The sequence below is a fragment of the Fringilla coelebs genome (genome assembly GCF_963513975.1).
Source record: "Fringilla coelebs genome assembly, chromosome: 8".
NCBI lineage: Eukaryota > Metazoa > Chordata > Aves > Passeriformes > Fringillidae > Fringilla > Fringilla coelebs.
This window is the reverse complement of record NC_140066.1, coordinates 17,495,471-17,508,695: the sequence shown is the minus strand read 5'-3', so window position 1 is coordinate 17,508,695 and position 13,225 is coordinate 17,495,471. Positions and strand designations below refer to the sequence as shown.

The window sequence follows — 13,225 nt, the reverse complement described above, 5'->3', positions numbered from 1 at the left end:
GCAAGCTCCTGTTACAGCCAGGACCATTCCTTACCAGGCACCTAAGCAGGTGAAATGTCATTCCCATGTTAATTCAGGTTCCAGAGGTCCTTATGTACTCCAAAGGAGTCCGCTTGCACTGCTGGGTCTCTGCTTGTAGCAGTGGCTGTGCAGGCAGATGTGCCTTCCTATCAGTGCCAGGCACAGGAATGCTTTTCTTTTGGGATGTGTGCATGTAGTGCTCTCTGAACAGCTTTACTTAGGCTTGGCCAGCTTGTGGAGAAACAAGGGAGAAAGAGGAGGGAAGCTGGGCAGGGAGGTTGGGCGAGGTGGGATGACTGGGGAAGGTGCTAACAGCCCTTGGCTGGCCCAGAACAACTTCCTCAGATCTCCATTACACAGCATGCTCCCGGCGTTGCTATTTCAGTCTGAATGTCACCTATAAATTGGAGGCTCTTTCTCTGAAGGCTGCAAATAGAAGTGTCACTAGATGATCTTTGATTGATAGGGAAGCTCAGCTGAAAGCCCAGTATGTCCATTTTCCAGCCAAGAAACTCAAAGGTGTCCAAGGATCACACAGGGATCCTTTCCTTTCCCTAGACCTTTCCTCAAGGCAAGTCCCTGCTGGAGGTGGTGAGGAGAGGTCACACACACATTGATCTGTCTGATCACCCTGTGACTACTGTTTTTCAGATTCCTCCTTCTCCACCACCCATCCCTGCCCCATGGATTTCAACCTGCTGGCAGATGCGGAGGCTCGCAGCCCAGCCTTGTCTCTGTCGGACTCTGGAACTCCTCAACATGAGCACAGCTGCAAAGGGCAGGACCACAGTGGTGAGTGCAAGGCTCAAGATACAAGAAAAACCCTGACCCATCCTTGCTCGTGGATCTGGGTGGCCAGAGGCTTGCAGTGCTCCCAGAGGAACAGTTTCCCTTTGTACTGGGAGCCAGAAAAATGCCATAGCAGCATGGCTGTGCCAACAAGCAGGGGAAAGGCATAAATGTCCATATTGCAATGACAGCTATTGGGAGGGTGAGAACATCATCCCAGTGGTGGTCTCATCTGGCCCTGGCTGCAGGAAGCTGCTGCTCACAAGGGTACAGTCCATGGCAGGCCAGAGCCAGGCAAGTCAGGTCACAGCCCAATCAAGATTTTATTGTATTTGCCTAAACAGGATCCGCAGAGCAGGAGAGCTCTCCCCATAACATGGGAAGTATCTAAGGCACAGATGGCTACCCTAATTTTAAACTGATCTTTCTTTTTTTTTTTTTTTTTTACCTCTGTTTAAATTGTTAGGGCTTAAAATTTCCATGGTAAAGGTAAACCTTAGGCTGAACTTTCCAGGTTCATGCATTAACTTGAAAGGGAAGCACTGTCTTCCTCCTGCTTTAACTGAAAAAGTCTCCTCACCTCTGCCTCACTGCTCTCCCACAGAGGTGCCTCTGACCATTCCCAAAGGCTGAACCAACCCCAAGCCTGCTGAATTCTTTATCAGGATCTGAATGAGGAACATCACCATTCACACCTGTTCAGAGGAATGCTATGGTTTCCTCTGGATTTTACATCTGTCCGGTTACCACTCCATCCCTTGTTATTCTGGATCTGTCAGGATGCAAAGCTGCTTCTGCCAGTGCCAGCATGAGGGAGTGAGGGCCGGGGACAGCCCGCTGCTCTCTGTGTAAAGCCTCCAGGCTCACCCGCATGCAAAAGCTAATAAGGATAATGATGCAGATTAAAATTCCCCAGAGAAAGTATCATGAAGGGAGTTACACTGGGATAACTAGAGTCAGAGAATCCGCCCGACAAATTCCCCACTGCACATGTACCTTAGTTGGGCACATCCCCAAGCTCCGTGGCTCCTCGTCAGCTGCTTTGGATGCATGGCAGTGTCTCCATTCAAGTGGCCTTCCCTACTGAGCCCACCCCGGCATGCTGTAGAAGTGCCAAATTAGGGACTGACTTTTCTTTCCATTAGGCATGAGCAGCTAATTCCAGCTATGGCCACAGTCATTTCACCGAGTGGGTGAACATGTACAGGATATATACCACGATCTATTTTGGGGTGACAATAAGCATTGGATGCCTGACTACATCACTCCCCACTGTCTTAAGCAGTCTAGAAATAAAATGGTTCTAGGAGGTGACTTGCCAGCATTACCTGTGTGTAGATGCTGGCAGCTTGTGCCTTTGCAGCAGAGGCTGATGACAGCCATGCATCAGCAGTGTCAGGCAGAATAGGGCTGGCTACCAAGGCCTGCCTGGAACAGAGGCAGAGCTGCACTTCTGACACTTCTTGACTCCCCTCAAGAGAGCTGCCTCCCTACTTCTCCTAGGCCCTGCTTCATTGATCCATACAAGTAAGAGATCCCGAGGAAGCGAACACAAACCTTGCTTGTCTAGGCTCAGCATTCAGGGATCTCAAGTATCCTCTAGTTGAATGGCATGGTTAGTGACACCCCCTTCTGTTAGGTTTCATCAGGCAGAACAGGTCTGGGTAGAGCAAGGATGAGGAGTGAGGGAGGTAAAAAACTGCCCCACATCTTCCCATATTGTGCTCCTCAGCATGGATTCAAGGCACCCACATCCTTTCTCTGGGCTCATTTCTTTCCCTGTATTGCCACGGTTTGGGTCCCCACTGCAATCAGTCAAAACTCTGCACCTTTTACAGAGGACACTTATTCCCTGTTTATAGAAGAAGCAGAAAAGAGATGACACACAGAAAGAAACACAGCTAGCAGGTATGGAAACAAAGAGAACACCAAGATGAACTGCAGAGATTTTTCAAGGCTCAGAGTTGGGATTCCTACTTCTCCTTAGACTTAAGATTTATGGAAAGTAGGTACACCAGAGGGTGTTGGAAATCAAATACCAAACAAGATACACTGTGATCTCTTTCACCCAGATGTAGCCCATAAACCAGTGGTACCTTCATTCCATTTTCTTTCCCTCTTGGTATAATTTATTCCTGAGTGAAGAAGGGCAGTCCTGGGCAGGAGTTCCCAATAAGGGCATAGCCTCCTACTTCACAGCAACCCCAACAGATGAACAAACAAAGCAAATGTTGCCTGTTCATCTGTATTGAGCCATTCCTAATAACCCAGCTCAGAAAAGTGGCATCACTCCCCACTGAATCTCTTTTGGAGATGAATAGTGCAGGAATCTCCTGTATCCAATACTGGTTTAGAGCACTGAGCTAGAGAAATTAGATTAATCTTCTTGGCAAGAACCACTATAAAAACCAACATTAAGAGCATGCTTCCAAGAGTTCTGCTGAATATGGGATCCTCAAAGAAAGATGCTCATGAAAATAAGAATACCACAAGACCTCAACCAAACTCTTTCATTCCACTTTTCAATTCCTATGGCTTTGTTTCAAGAGTGTGCTGGGAAAGTTCTTGTACAAGTACACCCTGGATGAAAATGCAAACTGGTCCTGATTCTGAGAAGAGGACACAGCACCTTCCTGCTCAGAAGAACCAACTTATAACCTGCTGCTGTGAGCAATGGCCATCTCACTGTCCTTGCATTTACACTCCTGCTGATGGATAGCATCAAGATGTGCTACAGAAGCAGAGGTGGCTGGTGGGGAACAAGCCACTGACCACACCCAGGGTTTCCTCCCTAGAGAGTGAGCACTTCTCCTGGAAATGCTCTCTGCAACTCCAGCATTGCTTCCTTTGAAAAAAGGCAAGTACAAGGAGAGTTTTCCAGGAACAGCAGGAAAAAAATTCTGAATTAACAGGCTGTCATAGAAAGAGTGTAGTGGCACCAGGTTCCTGAGACAGGAGCATCTTCCAGGTCTGGGGCCCACTAAAGCACCTACTGTTGGCACAGCACTGCGCTGCAGCAGTCTCTGTGGGGGCTCAGATTATTTTAGGCCTCTTGCATGCCCTACAAAAACGAAATGGAAAAGACAGAGCCTATTGTGCCAGAGCACATCTATTTGACTTGTGGAATCCCTTTTTTCACTGACTCAACTGTATTCCAGGCTGCTGTCTCCTTAGCTCCCTACTCATTAAGGGGCTGTACCAGACACCTGCATGCTGAGATTTTTCTGGACTTTGAAGCCCTTTGAACTAGCTTCTACTCAGAGAACTGCAACCAAACAAAAATTTCGATTTTAGCAGAGTGATGCCAGGATTTTTTTAAAGGGTCTTCTTCCAAGTGGAACAGTTTGGGAGGTATTTGCAAAAATTTCTATTTAGTTTAGCTGGCTATTTCCCACTGTAAAAGAACACCTCCTCTCCCTGCTGAAGACCTGATTTTCATTTGGAAATTCTTCACCTGGCTTCTAGATCAGAAGAAGGAGTTGAACATCAGAAATTTTTTATTTTCATTGGAATAATTTTCCTCTACGGTGACTTGTCTTGATTCCCAGCAGAATTAGACACAAGCTATAGCTTTCTTCCATCATAAAAGTGCCACACTTGAGCAGTTGGGCACTCTGTGGAGGACAACTAAGGGAAGATATCTGTATTTGCCTTCTGCCCCTATTTGCATTTTGCCTGCTTGTATTTGCATAGCCCCCAAAAAGGGCTGTGGGAGAGGGAAGCAGCTGGCTGCCCACCTCCACCCACAGCAGCCAAAAGCTCAGCATACAGACATGGTCTTGATGCCCAGAAGGAGGCTGAGCTGTACATTGCAGTGAGATATCAATGTGAACACTGGAGAGTTTTGAGACTTCAATGGGCAGTGAAACAAAAGACACTGCCTCCAGGAGAGGGATCTGTGGATAGGAGGAGGGCAGGGGCAGAAAGACAGGGACATGCTGGACTACTTAATGGTAAGGTCTAAGAAAGGCCTTTCCCTACTTCTTAAAAACCAAAACATATACAGCTAAGTAAGAATGTAAAGGGGCAAGACGAGCAATGAAAATTTGTGCTCCTCAGGTCTAATTAATTGAAGAGCCTCAGCTTGCTATCAATTTGCAATTTGCCTCTTCCCATCCCTTGTCCATGAGGGATACAACTGGATGTTTTGCTGTGTCCTAAGTGTCAATTTCTGTTCAGTTTTTCTAAAGGACACTTTAGGCAGAGAGTTTTAAGCAAAGTAAGAACCTTCTGACCTGGATAAGTTCTGCCACTATTTCCAATGTGACCTGTAAATGAAACCCAAATATTGGAAGTTTGGAAAATCTAAATCTGGTCACTTAGAAGCTAACATCTGTTATGGCAGTTAAACAAAGCCAAGCTGTGCTGCATGAAGGGGGCATTGGTTTTGGTGCTGGGTGGATGCCTGCTTGCAAGGACAAGGGAGGGAGATGGGACCACTCCTGGTGGCTGCAGTAGAAGGGGACCTCACTGAGCAAGCACTGGTTGCCCCAAGGATAGGCTCCCCAAGTGCACCCAAGCCCTCAAGTTAATTCAGGGGATCTCCCCATCTTTCTCTTTCTCGCACAGACACTGAGAAGTCTCAGCAGAACCAGACAGACGACTCTAACCCTGAAGACGGCTCACTCAAAAAGAAGCAGCGGAGGCAGAGGACGCACTTCACCAGCCAGCAGCTCCAAGAGCTGGAAGCCACTTTCCAGAGAAACCGTTATCCAGACATGAGCACCAGGGAGGAGATTGCAGTCTGGACCAACTTGACAGAGGCACGAGTCCGGGTAGGACTGCAACCCTTCCACCTTCCTGGGCCTGAGCTTCTGGGGAAGAAGCCTGCTGTGATACATGACCAAGCTGTCCCCAAACCAAGGAAGGAATTAGGAGCACTAGAAAATTTCCCTGTCTGGGAAACACCTCATTAGAGTCTGCCCTTGAGATTTGACAATCCTACCACACACATACCCCATGCTGGTGGTGCCTTCCCTATCCAGGGCCACCTTGCAATTATACAGGTAGATTCAAAGTCTAGGCTCTGCCTCACAGAGCCCCACCAGCTGGCCCTTGACCCAACAGACCCTTTCCTTGCAGTACCATCACTCCCCAGCCTTACCCTTGCTGGAGGGCACTCTTTTGGGTTCCCAAATCAACGTGCAGTCACAGGCATGGTGTGGCAGGGCTCCAGCTGGAGTGAGAGCTTCTCTCTGCTACTAGAAATATGAGTTAGCAGCATCATGAATAGCCTTCCAGCAGCTTCCATGCTCTAGGAAGTTATATTGTTTGAACCCCTCTAACACTAACAGATTTTCCTGTTAGAAGACAGACCTATAACATCCCACTCCAAGCCAGTCCTCAGGCAAAGTCAAAAGAAGATAAGTTATTTCCTTTGTTCAGCAGTTTTCAAGCCACATCCCTCAAATACTTTGCTCTGAAGTCACACAACCCCAATCCCTCCTCCTGGCTGTGGTCTCTTGGAAATACAGCAAGTATTTTCCTCTCTTTTTTCTGTATAAAGAACATCTGTTTGTTGATTGAGGTGGGTTATTCTGTGTGCTGTGAAATGGCAGTGGTTTGGGTTTCTGTTGGTTCACTGAGGATCACCTGGTGATTCCTGCTGGGAGATGACCCTGAAGCCCAGACATCTTGCTGCAGCTCTTTCCTGATGCTCAGCCTCCCATCTCCCTGGAAGCATTTCCAGCCCTTCAACAGCTCTTGTCTTGCTGGGCAAAGAAACCAGGGCAAGGCCCCTTTCAAGGTCAGCCAGAGCAATTTCCATGCCCTCCCTCTCTCTCTCTTGCAGGTCTGGTTCAAAAACCGCAGAGCTAAGTGGAGGAAACGAGAGAGGAACCAACAGGCCGAATTATGCAAGAACAGCTTCGGAGCCCAGTTCAATGGACTGATGCAGCCTTACGATGACATGTATTCCAGCTATTCCTACAACAACTGGGCCACCAAGGGGCTTGCCAGCAGTCCGCTGTCGGCCAAGAGCTTTCCATTCTTCAACTCCATGAATGTCAGTCCCCTCTCCTCTCAGCCCATGTTCTCCCCACCCAGCTCCATCACCTCAATGACCATGCCTTCATCCATGGTCCCTACTGCTGTGACCGGGGTACCGGCCCCTAGCCTCAACAACCTGGGAAATATCAATAATCTGAACAGCCCAAGCCTCAACTCTGCTGTCTCCTCCAGTGCCTGTCCTTACGCCTCAACAGCCAGCCCCTACATGTACAGGGACACGTGCAACTCCAGCCTGGCCAGCCTGCGGCTGAAGGCCAAGCAGCACGCCAACTTCACTTACCCATCGGTGCAGACAGCAGCTTCCAACCTGAGCCCTTGCCAGTACGCTGTGGACAGGCCCGTATGAAGGGCTGCCCTCTGCCAACCAGGGACTTGACCTTAGCCTGACAAAAGGAGACCTCTAGCCCTACAACAGCGTACGTCCTGCAGAGAATGAGAGTGAACATGACAGCATAAGCATAAGAGGGAGACAGGGAGAGAAAGAGAGAAAAGAACGAGCAGGCAGACGAACCTTTATGAAGATTTGTCTATTGTATGGTGAATTTTGACTGTCTTTCCCCTTCAAAACCCCTTCCCTTCTTGCCCACCAAACCTTCTCCTCCATGGTAAAATAAACCAAAAAAGTCTACTGGAAGCCCCATGGGGAAAGAGGAGCCCCAACATGCAAGGTGCCTGACCCATGGGAAGCACAATCAAGTATGTTTCAATCTGCACCTCCAAGCCCCACAGGGGTGAACCCCCCAAATTCCTGGGCCAGCACAGGCAGCCTCACACCACCTCTGCAGGAAATAGCCAGAGACAGGACAGCTTGAGGGGGGTTGCCAGTTGGTGCTTGGCTAAACCATATTCTCTGCACATGTGCAAGATTTCAATGAAAGATATCTTGCCCATTTATTTATCATACAGCCAGTAAGGAAGCCTTGTCTCAGTCAATTATCATCTCTTTATAATGCATATATACACATGGTCCTTCAGACTTGAAACCTTCAGGAGCTGGGGGTTGTAAGAATATGAAATATGTGTGTATATATATATATCTATCTTATATATATATATATATATATATATATATATATATATATATATATATATATATATACCAAAACATATAGAGACATTAAAATATGCTTTCTTGTTCTGGATGTGAAATAATCTACAAAGTAGACCTTAAAACCAAAAACCCTGTAAAGGAAGCACATCCACTGAGGCAGTGTCCTGGCTGTCATGCTTTACTGCTTCAGTCATTTTGGTCAGACACACTGCTGCCAGCATACATCCCAAACATTCCCATCTGCAACAGTCAGCTCCTCCTTGCACATCTCCTTCCCTTCCCCAAATCCCATTTCCAAAAAAGATAATAAAAGTTGGCACAAACCCTTTAAGCTTCTGCTTGTGTGGTTATTGAAAGCACAAACCTGCATCTGAAGATTCTGAAATCAAGTGCCAGCAGCCCAGGTAAAGGTGAGCATCCTTAGAAGCACCAGCCTGAGGCAGTCCAAGTTGGAACAGGGGCTGAAGTTTGGAAGAGTAGTTCATGTTCCTCACTCACATATAAAACACCTGGCTTCTCAGAACAACAAAAGACCACACACACAATAGGAAGAGGAAAACAAGCCCCCTCTGTGTTCCCTGTCTGCATGCACCCAGTGCAGCAGGAAGGTTGAGCCTCTTCTGACTCAGGTTTCCCCACTGTGCTGGATGGGAAAGTGCCTTTGGGCTCCCACAGCCCAGGGCAGAGGAATTCCCTCCCAGGTACTCTGGCTCTGAACAGTGGCCCCCAGGGCAGATGCCAGGTGCAGTAACTTGCCCTGCTCAGCTTCTGTTGGGAAAGCTGTAAAACAGAGGTGGCCCTCTTAAGCTATACAGGCACCTGGGAAAGCTGCTGCTTTAGCCAATGCAGAGGGAGGCAGCAGATCCCTCCGAGGGCCCAAGGAAGCGCCACATACAGCAGGGGAGCAGGACATCTCTACCCAGTGCAATCACCTTTCCCTTCGTCAAGCACAAGCTCCGAGGGAAAAGACAACTCCAATACTTTACTTTCCTCTTTAGATAGAAAAAAGCAGCCCTCAAATATCTTCACAACAAACTGTCCTACCAGGAAGAATAGGACAGGTGAATCTGACATAACCCATGTTCTGCAATGTCATCAGCAAGCAGAGAGAAAGCAAGTTCTTTGCTAAGAATGGATCCTCATTAGGACACTGTAGGCGGTCTCTCACAAACCAAGCTCATTAACTGCTCTGTTTTCGCCAAAGCCTCTTCCACAGTTCAGTTGCTTTTGAAGGTATTTGTGAGCAGATGCTGAAAGCAGTCACAAGTGTCAGCTCACCCTCACTGTAGCAGATTATTCTTTGCTCTGAGCTAATCCAGAATCTGGGAGCCAAGATATCCTGCACTGAAACAGCTACCAGTGGAAAGGGTTCAAAGATCAAGTGTAAACATACAAAACATAAATACAGTACATCCCAGACCATATGTTTCATTTTAACCTGGATCCTACCTGGTTGCTGGGCACAACTGCTGTTGAAGTAGATTCAGTGGTTAATCTCCATTCTGTGCTGGAGCTCCCATCCAGCAGCCTTTCCACCAAATACACACCTCATCTTGGTGCTACTGTTCTTAACTTCCTTCTCTGACACGACTCTTCCATCTATGGGAAGAAAGAAGGGCCTGGGCTTCCCTCTCCTCCACTGAGCCCAACTCATAGCAGAATCCACCTTTTCTCCCTGGTAACCCAAGACAGGTGGTGCCATAATCCTCTCCTATTGCCTTGATGAAGAGCTGATGTCTTTACGTACTTGGTCTTTCCCCTCCTCCTTTTCCACACACACTGCACCTCCACCCTGTGCTTGGTGGTTCTCTATGCTGCTTTGATGCTCGTGGAGGTCCTCCACTTGTCCCACAGAGAAGACGATGTTTGGCTGGGGGCAGCAGTACAAGACTTGGCTGTTGACTGTTTCAGGATTCAGTGGATGAAAGATATGTCCAACTATGCCAAGCAGAAGGCCAGCTCCAGCACATGGTTCTCATTATCTCCTCTTGGAGCCAGTGGCGAAAAGTCAAGACCTAGTTTAGATCCCGATTTTTCAGCCTGAGGTTTTTCATGCAGTCATTTAAATTAATATTACTCCAGACCACAGCAGGACAGACTCAGTACCCACACAAGGTAACTCGTACATGTGGCCAGTGGCTCTGCAGCCTGGCTAGTTGGCTCAAGTTTTTCCTTCCCTTTCTGTATGGAGAAGATGGTGGGGTCTGTTTCTGCAGTCAGAAGTATTGCACCAAGTAGGATCCAGACCAGATGGCAAACCACACACCAGCTCTGAGCTGAGAGCACTTTGTACAATGGTACCTAACAACTGACACAACCATGGGGAAAACCTTAAAAACTACAGAAAACAGCAAATAACTAATTGAGCAAGTTGGCAGCAAAGCGCTCTGGGAGATGTCTCCTGTCTGACAAATGCCACCTGCCTTCCTGGTTCAGCTAAGCCAGTTCAGCCTCTCACATTTAGCTTCTTCTCCACAGGGCCAGAACTTGGACATCATGCTCTCTGGAACAGCACAAACACAGCAGGTGCTCTACAGACCTTACCCAGGACTTCTCTCTCATAGGCCCCCAGTACCTCCCCAGATGTATCTTGTTGATACTGCAACCCCAAGTACATGATTTTTAGCAGGGTCCCACTTATTCTGGAGACCTGTTGGGCAAATAACTTTGTTGTTGGATACTTCCCAATCTGCAAATTTAGCAAGAGCACATTCTCCTCCATCATCCAGATCATTAAAGGAAGTGCTGAGCAAAAACAGACCCGCAACAGATGTCCCCGAATTTCACTCAACAGACCCCTTTCTTTTCAATGGTGAACTGTGGATAACTCTCTGGGTATAATTACCCAGTGGGTTTTGTACCTACACAAATCCCATCTAGATCATCCTTAAAAGCCGCTTGACTGGCAGCCAAAGCTCTCCGTCACCATGCCCTTACCCTGTCAGAGAGGAAAACTGAATTATTTTGACCAGATTCTGTTCTTGATGTGCCCATATAGCTCCTGTCTACATCTCCACTGTTTACACTTAGTGAGATTATTTGATCCAGCTTTTTGTTTGTGTGTTTGGGTATTTCATGGTTTGTTTGTTTGGGGTTTTTTGTTTGGTTTGGTGGGGGTTTTTTGTTGTTGTTGTGGGGCTTTGTTTGTTTTGTTTGTTTTTTTGTGGGTTTTTTGGGTTTTTTGGTGGGGTTTTCTGTTTGTTTGGTGGGTTTTTTGTTTGTTTTTTTAATGTTTTTTTTTTTTGAGGGGGCACTTAATTGCGAGCAGTTCCTGGCTTTTAGCCCCAGTCCCCATTTTGAAGAGCGGGAAATTTCGCGGGAATTCTCAGAGATAACAATGACTCATTATGGGATAGCTTTGTGCGAGGTTCACCACGCCGAGAGGGTCTGAAAAAACCCCGTTCGCCTAAATACTGTCTTCCTTGCACTTTTCTTACACAAGGCCAGACTTTAGCGCCCATCACCAGCACGGCCTGTGCTCCCCGTCCCCCGCAGCTGTGTCTGAAGGCTCACGCAGAGCGCACCGACGCTGGGTGTCCTCAACAGCTGCCGTCGGTTCTTCCTGCCAGCCCAGAAGCAGCGCGGCACCGCCCGCAGTTCGTGTCCCGCTCGCACAGCGCAGGATGATGTTCCCACTCCTCTTGCTTGGTGCGTGCTGCCAACAGAGCCCCGGAGCGCGGGGTGGGCGCGCACCTCCGGCCCGCTGCTGGACGTGTGAAAGCTGGGCTCAGATCGGTGCACAGCCGTGAGGGGCGGCTCTAATCTCGGCCCCACTCCCGTTCATGGCCCGCTGCTGGACGTGTGAAAGCTGGGCTCAGATCGGTGCACAGCCGTGAGGGGCGGCTCTAATCTCGGCCCCACTCCCGTTCAGGGCCCGCTGCTGGACGTGTGAAAGCTGGGCTCAGATCGGTGCACAGCCGTGAGGGGCGGCTCTAATCTCGGCCCCACTCCCGTTCAGGGCCCGCTGCCGTGGCGTGCGGGCCCGGCCCGACCCGGCCGGCAGCGCCCTCAGCGCGGGCGGCGGCGCCGCCTAGCGGCGGGCTGCAGGGCATGCCGCGCTCCCGCCCTCGGGACCGAGAGAGGCCCCGGGGAGCCGCCTCACCGCCGTGACACCGGTACAGCCTCCGGGGAGCCGCCTCACCGCCGTGACACCGGTACAGCCTCCGGGGAGCCGCCTCACCGCCGTGACACCGGTACAGCCTCCGGGGAGCCGCCTCACCGCCGTGACACCGGTACAGCCTCCGGGGTAAAACCGCCCCCCTCTCTCCTGCCCACTCCCCAGCCCGGCTTCACCGGCTCTCGCAACCTGGAGCTCCGTGTACTCCCTGCTCCAGGGGGACCTCATCACCCTCTACCACTGCCTGAAGGGAGGTTACAGTGAAGACTGTGGACTGGTCTCTTCTGCTCTGCGTACGGAGAGGACAAGAGGAAATGGCCTAGAGTTGGGACAGAGGAGACTCAGATTAGGTATTAGAAGGGTTTTCACTGTTACGGTGGTCAGGCATTGGAACAGGTTGCCCAGGAATTTGGTGGAGTCAACACCCCAGGGGTGTTTAAGAATCATCAGGATCTGGTGCTGTGTGATGTGATTTAGTGGTTTTGGGGTTACAGTGGTAGTGCTGGGTGGATGGTTGGACTTGATGACCTCAAAGGTCTCTTCCAACCTTGATGATTCTGTGATTCTTTGTGTTGGCACAGATGCCGGACACAGCTGAGGGAGCATGCCTGGGGCAGCTGTAGAAGTTAGGAGAGCTGGCAGTTGCTTCACCAAGACCACAGCTGTTACATAAAGTGCCCCAAACAGCACTCTGCAGGAGAGAGGCCACCCCATTACTCCCATATATTCATCATCCCCTCTCTAAAGAGACCTATATGTGGAAGCCAGTTTATTTCTATTCCCTAAGCCTTCAGCTGACTGCTCCTGCCTTTCCCACAGCTGTGGAAGGTGCTGTTACACCACTATTCAACATGCCAAGTCCAGAGCAGGAGCCCTTGTCAGAGAAGGCTGGACAGGGCTGTTGCCATCTCCCAGCATTGAAATGCAGCCCACTGCCATGTGGCAGCTTTCTGGTCCACTGCCTTGAGAGGCCAAAACTCATTCACCAGGTAGGAGCCAACCCCCACCCAGAGGCTCGTACCCTCGGACTCAGGCTCTGAGGCACATCTTGGCTTTATGAAGCACAGTGACATGCTCATTTCAGATGGTAAAACAACAGCCTGATTTTTTTATCATCTCTCTCTCTCACTTCTAGCTCCCTGGTGGTGAGCAAAGGCGCTCAGGCAGCATGACCAGCTGATGACTGCAGAAGGGGTAAGCACAGAGGGACAGCCTGCTGGACATGTCACTAACCTTCC

The 13,225-nt window shown here is 49.3% G+C and overlaps 1 protein-coding gene across 2 annotated transcripts; it reads left to right on the top strand.

Moving 5' to 3' along the window:
* Nucleotides 1–704: 704 nt before the first annotated feature.
* On the top strand, nt 705–7,165 carry PITX3 (paired like homeodomain 3; the record flags this gene model as incomplete). 2 transcript variants are annotated; one of them, XM_084210841.1, is made up of 3 exons in its annotated part: nt 705–810; nt 5,380–5,585; nt 6,602–7,165. In XM_084210841.1, the coding sequence occupies 3 exons, from the start codon at nt 705–707 to the stop codon at nt 7,163–7,165; spliced, it is 876 nt and encodes a 291-aa protein (XP_084066967.1). The 2 variants fall into 2 exon arrangements, with proteins under 2 accessions (XP_084066967.1, XP_084066966.1); XM_084210840.1 differs by having other exon boundaries at nt 705–813.
* Between the last annotated feature and the right edge of the window lie 6,060 nt (nt 7,166–13,225).